Genomic DNA, 11,983 nt, shown 5'->3' on the forward strand with positions numbered 1-11,983 from the left:
CTAGTGTACTAGCGCATAAACTCTAAACCCATACATTTTTTGAAGGCGAGTGGTGCTGAGGAAAAATTTGGGACAGGATCACCACCTTTGAAGCCGAGAAATCCAACCTCTCCAGGTGCTTCATAATCCAGAGAACATGCGCGAAATAAACTTCTCCGCTTGTTGTGTGTATTGAGAAGACATTGGAAGGTTTTTAAAACTTCATTTAAATGGCGACCAAGGTCAATTTCAAGACAACTTTTGAAGTTGCCAAGACCATTCAGCCAATCTACACCGGCGGCGATATATCTGGCAATTCCGACGGCTCACTGATCGCTACATGCGTCGATGAAGATGTGCTGGTGGTGGACACGATATCAACGGCGGTTCTCTGCCGGATTGAAGGGGATGGAGAACCCATTACGAACGTATGCCTGTCGCCGGACAGTTCACATCTTGTGATTTCCTCGAGATCTCTATCCCTGCGCATTTACACCCTTTCGAGATCTGCTGACACCGACGACATCTCATTTTCACTTGTGAGAACGCTGAAACCTCACACCACTCCGGTTGTCTCTTCTGCCATCGATGCCACTAGTTCCCTACTCGCAACAGGTGGCGCGGACGGTAGTTTAAAGGTATGGGACGTCCGAGGTGGATATGCCTCGCACACATTTCATGGACATGGAGGTGTCATATCTGCGTTGACCTTTTTCAAAAAGGAGTCAAGCAAAACTGGCTCACAGGCAATAATTGAGTCAAGTCGCAAGAGGAAGATCCGGAATGACGAGCAGCCAGAACTACAATCAACGACATCGAGCTTAATTTACCTTGCATCCGGCGACGAAGACGGCAAAGTCCGAATCTGGGATTTGGCCTCTCGAAAGTCAGTAGCTCTGCTAGACTCTCATGTTAGTGTCGTGCGAGCGATATGTTTCTCAGCCACTCAGGAGATGTTGTTATCCGCGAGTCGAGACAGAACTATTATTCTCTGGAATTCCAATACTTGGAAGCAGCAAAAAGTCATTCCTGCCTTAGAAGTGCTTGAAACAGCCGGCTTACTAGAAGATGGCAGGTTTTGCTATGCTGCAGGCGAAAGCGGAGTTTTGCGATTCTGGAAAACTAGCAATGGACGAGAATTGACCCCAAAGCAAAAATCAAAGTTGGAAAATGATTCAATTTCGACCATCATACAACTCCCCAGCAACAGTCAGCTCTTATCAGTCCATCAAGATCATACCATGCGATTGCACGATATCTCGCATCTCCAGAGTTTGGGAGACAGTGCTTTAGTTGAAGTGCCCGCAATTGTTCGCACTATATCCGGCAACTATGACGAGATCATCGACATGGCATGCGTTGGACCGGCTAGGACTATGCTGGCCCTTGCTACAAATACGGAGAGCATCAAGTTGATTTCAATTGCAGACAGTCCTGGCCAACAGGATCCTTCAGCAACTTCACCTTCATTTGGCAGTGATGTTGCTGTTCTTGAGGGACATGAAGACATAATAATCTGTCTTGATGTGGACTGGTCCGGTCACTGGTTGGCTACGGGCGCCAAAGACAACACCGCCAGGCTATGGAGATTGGACCCGGCATCTTCAACTTACAGTTGCTTTGCTATTTTCGCTGGCCACGCGGAATCCCTCGGTGCAATTGCATTACCGAGAAGCCAACCCACAGACGCCCTTGCTGCAAAGAATCCGGCTGCATATGCGCCCGAGTTTCTACTGACAGGCTCACAAGATAAGACGATCAAGCGCTGGGACACGGCGAGGTTGAAGTATGATCCCACTGTGACTGAGCCACATCGTGGAGTCAAAGCTTTGTTCACACGAGTAGCACACGAGAAGGACATTAATGCAATTGACTCAAGTCCAATTGCTCCATTATTCGCGTCTGCTTCACAAGACCGAACTATCAAGATTTGGTCAATTGAGGATGGGTCCGTTGCTGGTATTCTGCGCGGCCATAAGCGAGGTGTCTGGTCAATTCAATTCTCGCCAGCTGCAACGCCAGCTTTGAACTTACCTGAAGGTGGTTCGAGTGGTTCCCGAGGACTACTGATCAGTGGCTCGGGTGACAGAACCGTCAAAGTATGGTCCTTGTCAACATATACCTGTCTTCAAACATTTGAGGGTCACAGCAACTCTGTGTTAAAAGTGATATGGCTTTCACCAAGGACATCGACTCGTGACAATGAAGCCGTGCCAGACGCGAAACAGCCTCTAATCGCTTCGGCCTCTTCTGATACACTCGTCAAGCTATGGTCTCCGTACTCTTCCACAGACTCAGATCACCTACTTGCGACACTCGACAACCACAGTGACAGAGTCTGGGCGCTGACATCCTCCACGTCTTTTAGCATACAACGAAACAAGTCGGGAGGAAACGGCTCTCCAAACTCGGTTTTGTACCCACTGATCTCTGGCGCGGCTGATGCAAGTCTGACGTTCTGGGCTGACACCACTGTTGAAACCGCCACCCTGGCATCGCAGCGAGCCACCGAACGGATTGAACAAGATCAGCTTCTACAAAACCACATCTTCACCAAGAACTATCGAGAAGCCATAACCTTATCACTTGCTCTGAATCATCCTGGCCGCCTCCTCCGAATTTTCCAGGACGTGGTAAATTTACCAGAATCCGAGAAAGATCCCGGAACTATTATGGGCCTGCAAGCCGTGGATGATGTCCTTGCGACTCTCGATCACCAGCAGGTCTTTTCATTGCTGCAGAACATTCGAGATTGGAACACAAATGCTCGAACAGCAACAGCAGCCCAGCAAACCCTGAACTGTTTATTCAAGAATTACCCGGCAAACACCTTCATTGAAATGGCGAAAGAGAGGAGGTTTGGAGGTGTCGATAAGGGAATGAAGGAGATCCTTCGAGCATTGGAAGTCTATACAGAACGGCACTACAAGCGGATAGAGGAGTTGGTCGATGAAAGTTATTTGATCGAATACACCTTGAGGGAGATGGATGAGATCGCTGGGCTGGTCGTGGGGGCCGATAGCCCGGAATCACAAGATATCGTAATGGTGTAAAGGGCTTTAGCATGGCATTAGGACATATTCTGTAGACTACTATTTGAGTGTGATTCCTCGCTGCATACTGTTTCGGAAAATGTGCCTCGGCTTTTTTCGCCATTCTGGTGACTGATCGAGAATTCTGCATATATTCCTTTGCGACACCCTCCATAGAGTCCAAGGTCTTCATACATTCCCAATACAAGGGAAACAGATATATGATTCTATGGGAGTTCGAACATTATGGATGGAAACAAAGGTTGACGTTGAAACTCTGTTGCCAAACAGCTCTAAAAGCTGCGCTAGCATCTCACTAAAAACTTAGCGCGCTTAGCCAATATCAGCCCGTTCTCACTCCTACACCTTGACACCCATCTCCATCGCCTTTCACCAGACCGTCTTGATGAGTTCTTCGACTCTTGGTGTGCGAGTGTACGTGGTCGCGCCTTCAAAACAATAACGAAAGACAATTGACGCACCCGCAAGCTTCGCAACAGAACAACCATGTCGTTCGCGGCAATCAACTCGACAGGCGTTGTTACGCGTCGTCAAAGCAACCGGTCTTCGATGAAGCAAGGTACGCGTGACGAACTTCAAGTTTGGTCTTACCATGGAAGATTAGATCTGACGCGAGCGACTAGAATCTAGCGATGCTACAGAAGCGAGCTTCGAGGACACGTTGGAGGGCAACTTGAGTAGAACGCAGAATCGCATGGGTGCACAAGATGCCACGCAAAGCTACCAACAATCTACACATCCTCCTTGCCATAGGTGTGTCCGTTCACTACGCTTCCCGAGATCGGTCGGCGTAATTGCTTGTGTCTACCACCATTACACCCCAGGGATTCGATGTAGTCGATGCAAAGATGCTCACAGACCATGTGCCCTGGTAAGAGCCACTGACCACCAGTTCTTTATCACGGATGTTGCTAAACCTGGCAGGTCCCAGCGCGTTTGAGGCAAGAAGCAACGCGCCTAATGGCGATGAATGAGCTAGTGCGCAATCGTGCACCTACGGCTCCTAGTATCAATGAAGTCATTCAGCTTGCCAACTCTATTGGTGCAAGTCTTGGGAACAACCCTGAATACAAAAGATCTGCTCGGGAACGCACGAGTATTGCTCGTCCCAATGCCTCAACGATCCCTGCAATCCCTCAGGTCACCACGAACCTTCGCCCTGAAGATATTCCCCGCTCGCCTGTGTACATGCAGATTCCGGTCGTAAGTCAGCTTCGGGGCATCGGCCGAACCTCTGACAATGGCTCGATCCATGATCCTCCTCCTGCAAGCCCTAGTCCTATCGATGCCGTGGCAGCGTTCCTCAATGGGAGGCCCATTCCTAGTACTGGTGCTGCTCAGCATGAGTGGTCGTTGTCAGAATCAGAAGCCGAACAACCTCCAGCTGTCGATAATCATGCCATGGTGCTAACCAATATCCTCGACGCCATTCGCCAAGGAGTCGAAATATATGCTCGAGTGGCAAGTACACCATGAACGAAAATTCATTGCACATACTGAAAGTTTCCAGAACGGACAACAGCCACCAATTTGGCCGGACAAAGTGAAGTGAGAAAGCCCTGTGATTTATATTAACACCATGTGTTAAAAATTGCAATATCTCGGGTGGGTCACCAGGCAACAGGCCATTCGGAACCAGGTTCGCGCGGAGCACTCTCAATGACAAATTGTGTTCTCTCAATAGCAAGAGCTTCATCAAAACGACGAGTGAGATGCCATAACATCTTAGCAGTTTTGGGCATCTCCCAGATTCTGTACTGCTCGCCTTCAAATCACGGCTGAATTCCCAATTTGAGGCAATGGTGTGACGTAATCGCCTTCACCCCTGTGGACAGACACAAACAACATGAAACTCTGCTCTCGATCGAGCAGATCAAGCCGACAAAACATCGGACGTGGCTAAATGCTTGGTCACATGACAAGCGTTTCAATTGGAATCGTGGCCGTCATAATTGGAAGCTATTATAGCTCGACGAACGACATTTTTCCTTTTGTGTATCAGAAGGTTTCTCGGCTTCATCAGGTGCCTAGTTGATCCCCCCTCTTCACACGAGCCCCAGGATCCACGCCTTTTGTGTGCGGACGACACTCGGTCATAACACCTTGGGTGAGCGAGGTCGCATAGTTCAAACGAGCCAAAAACCATTGGTCAAAGCACTGTATACGATCCTGGGTTTGATCTCTAGTCTCTTTGTCAACAAATTGTCGGCAAGGGTACTTGGGTAAGGCGCACGACCATGCTCAGTGCAGCGTTCGGGCAGCTGAGTGAGCTATGTGGAAAGAAACAGGACATACTCTACATTCAAGGAAATATCTGCCAGACTTTGAATAATATTTGTCTCACAACAAGAACCCCCGAACATGAAAAAATGACATGACATGACATGATGCTCGGTCCCATTTGCATCAGTGCTGTCGAAGATCAGGCTGGTGGTACGGAGAAGACCCGCGCATTTTGTTACCTGGCGTCCATATTCTAACGGTGCTGTCAAACACATTCGTAGGACTTCGACTCCGACACCCTTGTGGCCGCCCACATGCCACCACGTCGGCAACGGCAACGGTAATGGCAATTCGACTTTCCCGAACCGATTCCACGTAGTCACCACACCGCCTTACACCAGCTGACCTTCCTCTGTATGTATGTATGTATGTATGACTACTTCTCACTCAATCCGTTACTCAACGAATACGACAAACGACCACGGCAAAGAAAGCATCCGTGCAGAAAATAGCAAAAGAAGGCAAGGACACGCCTCATTGCACCAGTTACCAAACACCGTTAGCAGAGTTCATCTGCCGCTAGCGCGGACCAGGGCATGCCGCACGACGCGGTTTGTGTTTTGTCTAGAGTTGGGACATTTGGAATTTTTCCCCATATCATGACCCGTGCATGCATGTCTCGAGGTCATCAACTACCACTAGTACTGAGGTGGTCGTGACGGGTGAGCTAAGAGTTGAGCTTTCCTGGGGTCGCATAACTGCCGCAAAGAGAGAGAGGACAGAACAGCTCTCAAATTCATTGTCACCAGGCATGGAGGGAGACAGGGGCATAGAAAAACAATGTCCAGATCAAGAAACACAATTCTCGAATTTTCAAGGTTGAAATATGGAACTCCCTTAATTCATTGGATCCTCAGGCTGGGTATTGCGCTGGCAATCCTCAAGCATGTTGGTCTGAAGGACCTTATCTGGAGTTTTCGGTCGATTTTCGTACAGTAAAATCTCGACCCTTCTGATTCTAGATTCTGTCTTTTTGCTTTCCCCGTGGACCCAGGGACATTTCTGTTCCCAGATGATTCTCTAAAAATGATTCACTCTTCTTTCTTCTTTTCACTGACATCCGCAAAACACCCCAGTCCCCATAAGGATTCTGGGCTTTCTCCACTGCCCTCAACAGAAACTGCTTTTTTCGCGCACAGTTTCGATGAGCAGATCAAATAAAAGCACAACAAAACTCCTCCCCATGCATACCGAGTAAGCATGGGTCTTGACAGACCTCGCTAAGAAAATGACATGCAACACAAAGGCAACACTCCCACAAGCAAATGAGATCAAAAATGTTTAAGACGTAAACCTCTGTCAACGAGAGACATGAAAGTTAGTTAGGAGAGATTCCTCGCTCCCCTAGTTATCGCTGGCTCGAAACATTTTGACCTCTTCCCTTCTCGTAATAGACAGTAAATGATTCAACCGTTGATCGAGCAAAGCGCTTAAAAGCTAAGTGTAGGGACTCTGGGTGCAACTAGGGAGGATAGTTAGTAAAAGATTCAGATAGACAGATTTGATAGCAAGTAGAACCTACCTTCCATGATGGCGGGTCCAAACAGGATGTCCGAATCACTAAGCCGACGGCCTGTGATGTCGACGATGGTGATGAAAACGAAAACCTGGCCACCAATTCCAGTGGGGATGTTGACATTGATACCTCCACGGTTGAATTGCGCAGCGACGGAGATGACGTTGAAGCCAGAGACGAAGGTAACAAAGACCTGGACGATGCGGCTGAAGTCATGTCGAGATTTACCGAAATCCGGAATCAAGTTGATGGAAGAGCCACCAAAGGGAGCAGAGCAGCCAAGGCTGTTCTGGCGGGTGGATAGGCCTCGTCGCTCTGGAGCGGCAGTGGGGGCGGCAGTCTCAGATGTGGTGGTCTCGCTGGTGGTGGTCGCAGCCGCGCCATCAGCAGCAGTGGTGGTCGTGGCAGCGGCAGAGGCCTCGGCACTTAGGGTAGTCTCGATCGCGGAGCTGGTCTCAGAAGCGGTAGCGCTCTCGGTGCTGGTCTCACTGACGACCGATGAGACGGCAGCCAAGTTAGCTGGAGGTGGGGGAGGAGCCTCGCCAGCTGGTGGTGGTGGAGGTGGCCGGCTTGGGGACATGGCGTGACCACGTTGAGGAGCCTGGCCATCAAAGCTGTTCTCACGGAAGCAGTTCTTGTTGTCGGAAATTGCGAGACCGGGGAAAGCAGTGAATGGCAATGCAGGGTTGTTTGATGGGCAAGATACAATGAATTGAGCAGCAAGAGTGAAGACAGCGTTGGCTCCGAGAGGAGTGGCGAATGGGTCAGGAGCGCCAATTGCTCCAAGGCTGTTTCGCTGGAGAGAGGTGTGGAAAGCCTCAACACCCATGATTGATGCAGCAATGCCGAGGATGTCCTTGCTTCCGACGAAGGGAGCGGCACCAAGATAGGCCGATGTGCCAACGGACTCGAGGATGGCGGACAAAGTGACGAAGGATTGGACATCAGTGACTGGGAAGTTGTACTGGCAAGGCTGAACAGGGAAGACGCCAGCAGACTGAATTGCGCCAAAGAGTGTCTCGACGTGGGCGGCTTCGTCAGCAGCAATGAATTGCAAGTTCAGGAAGAAATCCTGGTCATATCCAGCGTCAAGGAAGTGCTGCAGAGTGAAAGTGCGGAAAGCGCTGCGGTAGAACTCGTTCTCCAAATGTTCGAGGGTCAAAGCAAACTGAAGAATAGTAATATCGACATCGCTGAAGCCGCCTTGGCGAGCCTTGAGATCGACAGGGTGGGCCAGCGTCAAGCCAGCGAAAAGAGTGCTCAAAGCAGAGAGAGTGAATGCCTTCATCTTGAGTGATTTGATTGATCGGGTTTAGAAATGATTTCCTGGGTGTAAAAGTGGGGAAAGATTGATGAAAAGGTGGAATGAGAGTGACCGGCACAAGTAAAGAAGTGAACAGACTTATCAAAAGTCGTAAAGATTGAAAGAGACTTATCAAAAGCCTTGAAAGGAATGAAAGACGAGTGCTTTGGAGTTGATGATGGAGAGGATTGGAATAGAACGTGAGTATCCAAAGGGACTATATACTCATCAACATACACACATCCCAAGATCCAGATCAAGGAAGTGGTATCTTCCGAAGTCGATCACGAACTTTCTGCCTGCAAATTGTGATACCGGATAGTCAGCTATGCTGTTTCAACTTGCCTTATGGTGGTGTATCAACCACGAACGCCAAGAACTAAGGGACCTTGTCAAAGATCACACCGGAGAATGATGGGATCCGTGCTAGGCGAGGCTTGGAAGGAAGGTCGTTGGGCACTTGGGAGCTTCAGCCTCCTCTGATCTAGCCTTGAGAAGGAAATGAGCCTTGATTGTTGCCATGATGCGGGCGGGTACAATGAGTGGGCACAAATCTGTGAGAGATCTGGATCTGCGCTTGCAACATGGCCGAGGCTCTCGTTTGTCCGATGAGGCTAGATACCAAATGGGAGAGGGCCTGCGGCTAACGGTCGCAGAACGGTTTCTTCTCACGGACCTCCAATTTGCAGCGTCCGGGTAGGGTAGGGTTTTTGTCTTGAGGAGCTCTGGGGGACTCCCATATTGAGTCAGCCGATGGGGTCAGATATTGCCCAAAATATCCCAATCCAGTCCATTGCCACCAGATCAGGGTGCGAGTTTTGTGATGATGAGACAAATAATGTCTCTCAGTGACTTTCTCCGTCTCCGAATGGCTTGAGAAGGGGGGTTGGTGGAGTCCAGACCGGAGGCTGATATAGCCGGACAATGGTGAGGTGGATGAACAGGCATGAAAAAGGAGCTAATCTGCCCCGAGTGTTTCAAGGAAGGAAGCGATGCCGACTTTTTGCTGGGAATTCCTCGTCACGTGCCCAACAACCGCTTGTGAACTCGCAACAAAGTTCCAGATAATGCTTGGCAGGAGCTTAGGTGAAAGCACTAGGCCTAAATTGGTCAAGCCTGAACCCAGCACAGACATCAAGCTCCAAGTTTTTGGCTGATCCATCGACGTCGACGAGGCCGTCGCTTGCCATCAAAGAGAGACATTGCCATCTCTTGGGGCTTGGTCTTTGTTCGGTACGAGGTATCCGCACGGACTGCCATGATTTGAGATCTCACCTCTTGCCAAATTGGTCATGGCAACCCGACAATCTTCTTTGCTCGGCAGTCTTTGCTAACACTAGGTACCTAACCACTTATCGCGCTGTGACACAGCATTGTCTTGGGCAACTAGGACTCGGCAGGTGAAATGCCGGGCTCAGCATCTTACTAACTGCCTCGACTACTGACTTTCTTTGAGCATACTTTCAGCATACGCAACATGAATCAGTGTCCAACATACCCTAAGGGACGATGCCAACGCCGACTTTGCTAGAGTATTCTTTTGGTGTGCAAGCCAATAGATCAGCAGGATGATATGTGTTGGCAGAACTCTTGGAAGCTCAAGAGCTCGCTCTCCATTCGGACGCTTGAAAGCTATTCCAATGCCAGACCGTATCCGGAAAACCCGTTACTGAACTTTGAAAGTGATGTCGGAGAGTAATGGTTGCGCTTTCTGCTTCGCGTTAAGATTCAGCGAATGCTGATGAGCCAAATAGGTCAGTCCGTCAAGAGCCTATGTACTTACATTGGTGTATAGAAAATTTCTGGACGGCAAAGTATCACGATGTCAAACTCAATGTGCTGCTTCTGTTTCAATCTCGAGCCTTGTGGTTTCGTTGGTCGTGGCATGTTGCGTCCTACGAAGCACAAGCAGCTACCTGAATCTTCAATAAAAATTGCATTACACGATCATCTCCTTTTGCAGCTGGCCTTGTCAGTCATCCTTCCACCTCCGAAGTTTCGCCTCGACGGCATTTAAATGCTAGGTATGACGAATCGATGCTCCGAGCTCAGTGTGCGTACCCTGTTGGAAATCGAGATTGAGAATGATAGCGTCAAGAAGGAATGAGACCATCATGCATGCCATCAGAGCCACCAGCCCTTGGGCTGGTTGGGCGGACGATGGATGAAGGAACAGGAGTCTACACTTGGTGAGGGTTTCGCGAAAAAACAACTGTCTCCCAGGCAGCATACCAACTACAATATCCCAGCCCGAGCCTCTTCAGTGCAGAACATTGTATGCCATGCAGCTTGCCCGAGGAGTCGCAGGTATTTATTTTCATGGGCAAAAGGGACAGCCCTGGCTTTTGTGCACGCGACGGCTGGGGTCGTCTAGCAACAGCAAGAAGCCCAAAAATTCAATGTGTTCCTGCACTGGGTACGGGGAATACCAAGCTAGAAGTGCTAGTAAACAAAAGTACTCATTCATGTTCGTTCCCAATCGGCACCAGTTTGAGTACAGTGACGACCCATTAGCTGGAGTTTACAGCAACAACCTGATCCGATACCTTACGTACTTGATGGATGTCCTGAGCATAGGAGATTGGTCACTCCCACAACATCGAATGGCCTCATAATTTGACTTATAGATCGCATCGATCGGTCGGTTTTTGAGTTGACTTCCGCCCACCACGGACTTTTCGCTAAATATACGAAGCAATCTATCCTCTCAAACTCTAAGTGGGTCTCTGAGGCTGAAACTGCAGAGCATATGCCAGCTGCTTATATGCTGAGGGATGTTAGTACATTCATACGTCAACTTATCATCATCCTCCCGCTCTGCTCTGTACTCAACGAATGATGGATGACATTATGGTCCGCATGATCATAGAGATGTTACCAAACTCGCTTGACATTCGATTCTTGATAATCTAATCTGACGGGAGTACAGTCGCAAAATATTCCCTTGAATGCTTTCACTGGCCTCGGCCTTCGTCGTCTGGTTCACAGCTACGGCCAACAACAGAACAGTACGTCGGCGTCCATCTTCGCACCTGGCCATCTCCCTCTTTGCGAATTATGTTGAACGACGGCTGAGCTTGAAACCTGTCCCGATCATCAACAGTGCCTACAAAACTGCCTACCCCGACATCATGATAGCTCAATCAACCCCCCCTGACCCCGAGTACCGACGAGTAGAAGCTATCGTGCAACGAAGCATTTCAGCAGGAACGACCTTGTGAACATGGCAGCTCCCCCCCGTTTGCATGGTATGCGTTTCTACGACGTTATGGCTGCTTTTCTCGTACCCCAGTCCGACAGCGCGATCCTAAGCCATCGAGCTCGTCCTCCAGAAGGAAATCTACTAGCATACATACTCCATGAGACAAGGGTCGATTATAAGATCGAACCTACAAGATGAGTGCACATGACAAAGAGATTTTAATTGAAGATGAGGGGTGGCCTGTTGAAGGAGTCACCACGACCTGGGAAATCATGCCCCACCTAGCTCCACGAAGAACTCGATGTAGTAGCTTGACGATTTTCAGAACTCTAGTAGCCCGCTACCGGCTTGTAATACAATATTCCTCTCGCTCGTGATTGATCGGTGCATTTATTCTGTGTCGAGCGAGAGCACGAGTGATGCCGAGTAAGTGAACCAACAGATACGGTTTAATATTCAACTGCCACCTTGTGAGCTACGCGAGTGGGAGTCGAGATAATTATGTAAAACTTGATCATCAACATGCTGCACTTCAAAGAGACGTAACACGTACGGAGAAGCTGAATACTTATTCTGCATGGGAATTGGGAACCCGTAAGGATTGTTGCTGTAGTAAACAGTTGGACAACGGGAGGTTGCGTGATTAT

The 11,983-nt window shown here is 49.2% G+C and overlaps 3 protein-coding genes across 3 annotated transcripts; 2 read left to right on the top strand and 1 right to left on the bottom strand.

Annotated features, from left to right (window-relative positions):
- Nucleotides 1-209: 209 nt before the first annotated feature.
- On the top strand, nucleotides 210-3,032 carry LTR84_007678 (uncharacterized protein; the record flags this gene model as incomplete). Its single annotated transcript, XM_064851230.1, has 1 exon — nucleotides 210-3,032. One exon carries the CDS (start codon nucleotides 210-212, stop codon nucleotides 3,030-3,032), a length of 2,823 nt encoding a protein of 940 aa, XP_064710233.1.
- A 486-nt stretch (nucleotides 3,033-3,518) lies between these two features.
- Nucleotides 3,519-4,508, top strand: LTR84_007679 (uncharacterized protein; the record flags this gene model as incomplete). The annotated part of the gene is made up of 4 exons (XM_064851231.1): nucleotides 3,519-3,591; nucleotides 3,656-3,785; nucleotides 3,891-3,903; nucleotides 3,957-4,508. 4 exons carry the CDS (start codon nucleotides 3,519-3,521, stop codon nucleotides 4,506-4,508), a joined length of 768 nt encoding a protein of 255 aa, XP_064710234.1.
- A 2,237-nt stretch (nucleotides 4,509-6,745) lies between these two features.
- LTR84_007680 (uncharacterized protein) lies at nucleotides 6,746-8,119 on the bottom strand (the record flags this gene model as incomplete). The annotated part of the gene is made up of 2 exons (XM_064851232.1): nucleotides 6,746-6,777; nucleotides 6,838-8,119. The coding sequence occupies 2 exons, from the start codon at nucleotides 8,117-8,119 to the stop codon at nucleotides 6,746-6,748; spliced, it is 1,314 nt and encodes a 437-aa protein (XP_064710235.1).
- Between the last annotated feature and the right edge of the window lie 3,864 nt (nucleotides 8,120-11,983).

This window comes from Exophiala bonariae, assembly GCF_035927105.1.
Source record: "Exophiala bonariae strain CCFEE 5792 chromosome Unknown scaffold_3, whole genome shotgun sequence".
NCBI classification, from domain to species: domain Eukaryota; kingdom Fungi; phylum Ascomycota; class Eurotiomycetes; order Chaetothyriales; family Herpotrichiellaceae; genus Exophiala; species Exophiala bonariae.